Source organism: Larus michahellis, chromosome 5, assembly GCF_964199755.1.
Source record: "Larus michahellis chromosome 5, bLarMic1.1, whole genome shotgun sequence".
Lineage (NCBI taxonomy): Eukaryota > Metazoa > Chordata > Aves > Charadriiformes > Laridae > Larus > Larus michahellis.
The window spans coordinates 84,757,328-84,765,708 of NC_133900.1; the positions used below are offsets into that span (position 1 = coordinate 84,757,328).

Genomic DNA, 8,381 nt, shown 5'->3' on the forward strand with positions numbered 1-8,381 from the left:
GTTGCCTTTTGTCCCGTCACTGTGCATCTCAACAGTCTCTTTCCATCTTCTTTATCCCCTCTACATCCTATTCCGATTCCTGACTTTAACAAATAGAAGAGCTGACAACTTACTTTTATGCTGTAACTTACACCGATTGGTTGAAGGATTCTTTTTTTACGCTCCCTGAAGATTTATTTGTTGCAAGTAGAGTTTTCAGCCTGTTTTATTTAGAGTATTGCAAACTATTCATGTGAACAGTAGTGTGAGCAAACGGCTCTTCACAGCCTTTGTGTGATCGTTGTTTGTCATTCCTGTCTTGCGTAGGGGTACAATGTCGACACCCTGACAATTGACCAAGTCACTCCCCTCCATGAAGCCTGCCTGGGAGACCACGTAGGCTGTGCGAGAATCCTTCTTGAAGCAGGAGCAAATGTAAGGGGTTTTGGGTTTTTTGGGGGTTTTTTTTGTAGATGAAGTCCAATGCTAACCTTGGTTTAACTGAGAAGGATATATTCCTTGATTTTATGGTTGTTTTTTTAATTGGTATTTTCCTCTGCTCACCCTATTGATTGCGTTGAATCCCATTTAATTACAGTAAGCTGCCGTCTGAAAGCTAGCAAAGGAAAGCGATGGGTCAAAGAAACGTCATCAGAGAGATGTTAGGTTAAAGGAGAAAAGAGCCAGCCAACCAAGCCACGTAATGATGCGTGTAAGAGCAGAGAGCAAACAGAGGAACAGTAACAGGGAGAGGGGATGGGAGCTGCGGCAGGGCAGGGAGCTGGGCGCAGTCCGCTCGCAGCGCGGCACCAGCCGTATTTCTTCTCTGAATTCCATTGCGGTATTTCTCTTCTCCAACACGTGTCCCCCTCCTTTGCTGGTCTCCCCATGCTTTGAGTGGCTTGCAAAGGCTGTTCTTTTAATCTCGGAATATCTCCTGTCACACGGCACCTTTGTGCTCTTAAGAGTTTTGTGACCCGAGTACAAAAAATCACTGGCTCTCCTCCGTGCTCCTGACCCAGGCTGGCTGCTGTTACCCCAGCCAAAAATGGGACTTTACAGACCACTTTCCCGACAATCTCGGCTGACATCAGAGTTCAGATGCATCGTTTCCCAAATCTCTGATCTTTGTGATGGAAATATTTATTGTCCTTACAATGGAGTTTTGAGAACCATGTGGAGCATGTCTATGTTGCTACAGAAAAAGAAAACAAATACATAGATGCTTTCCAAAACCAATTTCTGTCTACTTCAGCTAGCACAAGGATTTTGGGTTGGAAGGGACCTTAAAGCCCCCCCAGTGCCACCCCCTGCCCTGGGCAGGGACACCTCCCACCAGCCCAGGTTGCTCCAAGCCCCGTCCAACCTGGCCTTGAACCCCTCCAGGGATGGGGCAGCCACAGCTTCTCTGGGCACCCTGGGCCAGGGGCTCACCGCCCTCACAGCCAAGAATTTCTGCCTCACATCTCATCTCAGTCTCCCCTCTGTCAGTGTAAAACCCTTCCCCCTCGTCCCACGGCTCCCCTCCCTGCTCCAGAGTCCCTCCCCAGCTTTCCTGGAGCCCCTTGAGGGACTGGCAGGGGCTGGAAGGTCTCCCCGGAGCCTTCTCTTCTCCAGGCTGAACCCCCCCAGCTCTCTCAGCCTGTCCCCACAGCAGAGGGGCTCCAGCCCTCCCAGCATCTCCGGGGCCTCCTCTGGCCCCACTCCAACAGGTCCGTGTCTCTCCAGAGCTTTCGCATCATCAGCCCTCACAAATTTGCTGAGTTCCTCTCCTCATTCCCTCACCCTGGGAACGTTCAGCGAGGTGGGGAGGTTGGCATTAGAGCAGCGAGCCCGTACTCTTACCTTTGTCTCCATCCTGTGAAGTGTCGCTGCGACCTGGAGATTAAAACCACAGAAAATGGCAAATAATTCTGGCATTTAATCTGGAGTTGGCGCTCTTGAGAGCTGTGGGGAGAAGGTCCCCACTGCCCCATTACCACACGAGGTTCAGTGCAACAAGCTACGGGCAATGACTTTGGAAAACTGTTTATTGCCCAGATGTTACTGGGTGTTCTTTAGTATTCCAGGTGTATTTTGGTTTATTCACCATAGTTTAACAGGAAAAATAGTAAACTGATTTCAGCTGCGGGGTGTGGAGAGAGGAAGACAGGAGCACAGGGAGCGGGCAGTTAAGCTGTATTGTTCTAACCCGTCAATTTTGGGCGGTTTAATGCAATTTCTAACTATCTCCTGTTAAAAAAAAAATAAAATACCTTTCTTCCAATTCTGTCCTTAAGAAGATTCTGCCCTGTTCCAGGTGAATGCTACGACGATAGACGGAGTGACGCCTTTGTTCAATGCGTGCTCCCGAGGCAGCGCGGCGTGTGCCGAGCTCCTGCTGGAGTACGGCGCCAAAGCCCAGTGGGAGTCCTGCCTGCCCTCCCCAACGCACGAAGCCGCCAGCAGAGGTAAGGAATCGCGCCCAGCCGTTGGCCAAAGTCTCAAGAATGTAAGGCCGCGTGTCCGTTTTTGCCCACGAGACAGCTTACCGACGTCGAGCGCACTCTGCCCTGCTCTGTACCGACAGGTCACAGCGAGTGCCTGGAGGTGCTGATTTCCTGGGGGATCGACGTCGACCAAGATCTTCCCCATTTAGGAACGCCTCTGTACGTAGCGTGCGTTTCACAGCAGATCCACTGTATTCGGAAGCTTCTCTATGCAGGTATGTCGTGATTTCACTAAAAACGGGACTACTTTGTAATATGAAGCGTACTGCACTCACCTCCGCAGGTGCTCACTGCAACCAGGACCCTTGCGTGCAGGGCTCGGCCCGCTCCGCGATGCGTGTTTGCTTACAATAACTTACTGTGTCTTTCGCTCGTAGCAAGCGTACGAGGGCAAAAGGGAGCGAGACCGATAAGAACGGGCGTTCAAAATTTTCACCGCCGACTACAGCTTTGTAGATGTTCCTTTTCTGTAGGAACAGCCCCCCCCCCCCCCAAAAAAAAAAAAAAAATCAGCTTTGAGGAAGGAATTTTATCCGGGAGTGACTGAGCTTTCAGCAGAGCTTTCACTAGCGAGGCAGTCCCGCCCCTTTTCAGCGTGTTCTGATCGATCTTTTTCCAAGGCGTAGAGGCTGAGCTGCAGAGAGAAGAGGTAAGAGGCATTCGATCCTAAATTTCCCATTATTTATTTAATCAACGGAGAAGGGACGTTGGCGGCTCAGCACCAGTCCCGGGACGCCATCGGCGTAGCTAAAGCATCGTTGGCCGTTTGCCGTACTGAGATACAGGGCTTTCGTGTCCTGCAGAACAATGAACGGACGAAAAAATGTATACGAATGATGACAGGCTGGCTCTCGCTGCGCCACGGTTGGTTTTCTACTTCATTACAGGCCATTCAGAGCTTAAGCGAGCAGTTACGTGGTTTCTCATTAAGTCAGTCTCCTTGTGTGATCAACTCTCCTATTTCGTGACTGGAACGTTTGAGAACCACAGGAGAATGAACAGGCTGTTTGGGGATTCAAATAGTACCCTACATTAAAAGCAGTAACAGGAGGGCATAGTCCGCACTCCTCCGTGTAGAGAGGGGCCTGTAAACTGAGAATAGAAGTAACTACTTCCGTCAGTCCGAATGTTTTCACATTCGATGGGTTTACGAGACCGTATGGGAAGCGGAAAAGCAAACGGACAATGGAACGGGCCGGAGAACGCCGCGCTGGAAGACTCCTCAAACTGTTAACACTGAGAGGAGCGAGTTACTCAGCCGCCAAACCTCATGGCGAGGCCTCTGACAGCGTCCAATTATTTTACTCAAGTGGGAACTAATAAGGCAAAAATTGTCGAGGCAGGGCGAAGAGTTGGTACGGAAGCCAGTTTTCGGTCTCGCGGGATCAGTGAAGCTTTCTTAAGAAATCTGGGCTTTCCTTCTGCTAGAATAGTCTAGAAAACTGGTGGGGCAAACGCGGTTTTGGGGGAGGAAGAGCTTGCCTGGAAGGGAAATTCTTCCACACCAGCGAGTTTTTTTAACTCTTGGGTGGCTAATTGTTTCTTGAATAGAAATGCATTATTGCAAATTAATTTAGTCCGTTTTCATTTAAAGGAAATTAGCGATTCCTTATCCAAATACCAAGACAAAGGCGTAACAATGAGAATTCTGTGGATTGGGAAAATTAATGCTTTGGCGTTTTTTCCCTGTTAGCTTTCTTGACTGCGTACCCCACCTTAATTAAAATTAAGTCCTTTATAGGAAAATCCTCAGTGAAGGTGGGATGGGAATCTGCTTCACACCCTTCGCCAGCTTCAACACGTGAAAAACTATAAAACTGTAAAGTTAGATTCCTTCTTGAGCTGGCGTACGTACAAAAATATAAATACGGAACTTCAGTTCAGTGGCTCTTTTTAGAGGCTTGAAGGGGGAAAGTGTATTTTTATGTAACGCAAATTTTCTTAACCAGGTACAAAATGTACTTTTTTTATCGGGAGGGCAACAGCGACGCTCGCGTGACCTAATTGGATTTTTTCTTTTCCTTCTTTTTCGCTTTTCCCTCAAAACCTAGTTGTGCCTACGTAATAAACCCCAGCATAAGCGCATGGGGTCAAAAATAAGCACCGGTGGGTTAGCTGTGAGAAGTAATAAAAGTAGATAAAGTATAAATAGAAGTATATAAAGTGCAATAAAAGTAATAAATTGGCTAAATTCACTGTGGCATTCTAGGGCGGTGGTTTTGTGGTTTGGTTTTGTTTTGTTTTGTTTTTTATTTCTTTTGTAACGTCATCTCACCTTTTTTGTAACGTCATCTCCCCACCAGGTGCCAACGTGCAGAAAGGCAAACACTTGGAGACGCCGCTGCACGCCGCTGCCCAGCAGCCCAGCGCCGAGATCGTCAGCCTGCTCCTGGAATTCGGGGCGGACATCAACGCCAAAAACACCGATTTGGAGAGGCCGGTGGATTTAGCCGCTCCGAGCAGTTTAGTGGAGAGGCTGCTGCTCCTCCACGAAGGTAACTTTCACACCTCTGCTTTTGCAACTGTCCTTGGAATTCTTAACCCACCCCCTCCCCCAAAAAAAACCAAACACCCCCCCCCCACCCCAAACGACCCCTGTGACGGAAGCCAGCATTGCGCCTTATGAAAGGCATATATTAACATTCGGGAAAATTCCTTCCTAGCTACAAAAATACGCAGCGTCGGTGAGGCTGAGGCCCGAGAGCCTGCGGGCCGAGCAGCGCCAGACGTTCTCCCAGCTGAAAAAGTCTCGTCTTAGCGTAACCGGGTGTTTACCCAATTAAAGCTGCATTTTGATGGATTGGCTCTCACGCGCCTCGTTAAAAAAGCAGCAGAACATTTCCCTTTCAGCTGAAAATGACATTTAGTTTTGGCCAGCTGTCCCAATATTATTAAAAAAAAAAAAGCTGTTTTTTAAGGCGCACATCAAATAAATAAATAAATAAATAGATTTTTAAGGTGCCCATAAAGCACGTTATTTTGATTGTAGGCACAAGTTTCGTTTTCCAAGTTTTCTTTACTTGAATTGTAAGTAACTGAGAAATAGGAGTCGACGCTTAAAGTCCCTTAAAACTCCGCAAGGTCTGTTGACTTCGGGAATAGCCCAAAGGCGGATCTGTTCAGGCCGACCTACCTAGAGCCTAAAACCAAGCAATAACCGGGCGGCTGGTTACCACACAATCACCACGGCGCGCGGGATTTTTAGCCTTTTTTAAAAAGGCGTCCAAGAAATGAGGCGGCATGACGCGCGTGGGGATTGGTGGGCGCGGGAAGGCGGCGCCGTGTTTGTGCTGAGGGGAGCGGGGAGACGGCGGGGGCCAGGGGAGGCGGCGGGGGGGGCCAAAGCGGCACCACGAGCTGCTGCGACCGTTGCACGGGGCCCGGGGGCCGGGGGGGGTTGTCCCTGTTCATTCTTGTAGCGACGCGCTGGGGGCGCAGCTCGTGGTGCCGTAGCGCGGGTTTCACCTGCTCTAGGAATAAATAAAAAAAAAAAAACCCAACCCCAAAACCTGCCGTTTTGTAAAGTTGTTGACATCAGAGATTTTCTGGGAGCGGGTTTTTCATTAAAAAAACACAAACCATTTGCTGACCTGACCTTGCTTTTTTGAATATTTCTCTGCTTATTACCAAGGTTTCAGCAGCCCGAGGGCAACGCAGGCAATGAAGGGAAAGGATAAATTTGCAAAATGTGAACTTTTTTTTTATTTTTTTTTTAGAAATACCATTATTCATAGAATCCTAGAATTGCCCAGGTTGGAAGGGACCTTTCAGATCATCGAGTCCAACCATCAGCCCAACCCTGCCCAAACCCCCACTACCCCGTGTCCCTCAGCACCGCGTCTGCCCGGCTGTGAAATCCCTCCAGGGATGGCGACTCCACCACTGCCCTGGGCAGCCTCTTCCAATGCTTGACAGCCCTTTCCATGAAGAAATTGTTCCCAATATCCATCCTAAACCTCCCCTGGTGCAACTTGAGGCCGTTTCCTCTTGTCCCATGGCCTGTTCCTTGGGAGAAGAGCCCGACCCCCCCTGGCTACCCCCTCCTTTCAGGGAGCTGTAGAGAGCGAGAAGGTCTCCCCTCGGCCTCAAGACTCACTGTCCAGGTCTGTTGGCCGTCCAGCTTTTCTAGTTGTCTCATTAAACTCCTCTCTTTCTTCGTTTGCAGCCACCCCGTCCTCTCTGTGCCAGCTCTGCCGACTGTGCATCCGAAATTACATCGGGAGGGCCCGGCTGCACCTCGTCCCCCAGCTCCAGTTGCCAACAATACTCAAGAACTTCTTACAGTATAGATAACGTAGCAATTAACCTTCGGAAACTTGAATAACCAGTACTTTCTCTTCTTTCTGTTTATCGTACGTTTTCTCTAAAGAACTGCTGGGCGGAAAAAAAAAAAGCCTTTTTGCATATTACTTAAAAAAAAAAAAAATCTCTATCTTTGACACGCGGTGTTGGTATATTGTAATAATAATCGGGAGCCATTTAGCAGCCGGTGCCAAGGTGCTGATCAGGCTGAGCTGAGTTAGTGTGCTGCTGTCGGGAAATGATTGTATGGCTTCAGCTTAACGCGTACTAAATAGCTTTAGTGCTCTTAGTTTTAATTGTATTTATACTTTTAAAATGTGTTTGGCACGCCCGAACCGCGCAGAGTTGCTTCATTATTATATGTGTTAAGTTTGTCCATTTGGAGTCATTATTTTATGTGTTTTTAAATTTCTATTCTTTGCGTACCTGAAAATACTCGGTGATCGGTGGACTACACACATTGATAAAATAAAACAAATACATGCCAGTTTTTCTTCTTTTCCTTTATATAAACAATTCCTTAATGGGAGTGAGACACTCGCTTTAATTTTTCCTCGTTGTCCGTGCTGGGAACGGCTTTTTTTTTCAGGCATGCACCGTTCATCGCTTCTCTGTTCATTAGTACAATTAGTAAATCTAAAAAGCCCGGAGGAATATTCCTCGGAAGCCTTAGCGCTGAGGTTCTTCACCTGGATTCTTGATCTCCTCTTTGCTCTCCTGTGAAACAGAAGCCCCTGGGCCCTTCCCTTGTCTTTTCACGACGGAGCGGTATCTCCGCTCCTGGGCGTAGCTAATAATTATTTGCCTCGGGGAAGGGCGCGTGTCATTGTGTGGGATCCCTGAGGCCTCTGGAGGCGTTTCCTGGCGATGCGGGCACTGAATCGTCGACCACAAGTTCAGTGGTGGATGCAGGGCTCCAGAAATCCCTCAGTTCCCCAGATCAGGAGGGGTCTCGCTCTGAAAAAGGACATTTATTTCTCTTGCTGTCTCTTTTCTGAAGGGTTACCCAGCTCCGAGAACGGTGCTGCGGAACCCCGGGATGCTCCGAGCAGGCGCTTCTCTTCATCAGGCTGGAATCTTTTTTTGTCTCTCGCCTTTTTCCTCGGGGCTTCCTTGGGGAGCAGAGCGCGTCCGCCGGGGCTGGTGCTCGATTCCTGCCGACCCAAGCCGGAGCCACCCGCAGATTTGCCGCTGGCCCGCGGTGGGTCACCCTCTGCCCGTCCTGCGCCGTGACGCCTCTCACTAGTTATGCTGCAGCTGGAAAGGTGCTGAGGGAGCGGGGAGCTAACGAGGGAGGAGGTTTTCCCGAAGAGGAATGCTTACTCCGCTCCTAAATTAGATCCGCCTACTGGAAACGCAGCTCTGGGACACTTGCCCTTGTTAAGAGTCGTCTTAATTTGCCGCTGTTCCCTGCAAAGACTCCAGGGAGAGCCTCTTCTGGAGTCCCCTTAAAGCCCGAGGAGAGCAAGGGGAGCTGCCTGGAGTCCATAATGTACGTTTGGTGATGGAGCGAGTTGGGGGGGGTAAGGATTTCACACAGAAACCAGCCATTTGTGGGTTTATGTGCGATACCATTAATTTGTATTACTTCAGGCCAGCCATGGCACCGGT

General features: G+C 49.1%; 1 protein-coding gene across 15 annotated transcripts in view; it reads left to right on the forward strand.

Moving 5' to 3' along the window:
- Nucleotides 1-7,257, forward strand: part of ASB5 (ankyrin repeat and SOCS box containing 5) — a 44,351-nt gene extending 37,094 nt beyond the window's left edge. For 14 of the 15 annotated variants that reach the window (XM_074588413.1, XM_074588417.1, XM_074588415.1 and 11 more), the window contains 5 exons: nucleotides 307-414; nucleotides 2,279-2,429; nucleotides 2,549-2,683; nucleotides 4,772-4,963; nucleotides 6,634-7,257. In XM_074588413.1, coding sequence (XP_074444514.1) covers nucleotides 307-414; nucleotides 2,279-2,429; nucleotides 2,549-2,683; nucleotides 4,772-4,963; nucleotides 6,634-6,761 — 714 coding nt within the window. In that variant the 3' untranslated portion in view covers nucleotides 6,762-7,257. The remainder of the gene's footprint in view (nucleotides 1-306; nucleotides 415-2,278; nucleotides 2,430-2,548; nucleotides 2,684-4,771; nucleotides 4,964-6,633) is intronic. The other variant, XM_074588427.1, reaches the window with a different exon arrangement.
- Nucleotides 7,258-8,381: the final 1,124 nt, after the last annotated feature.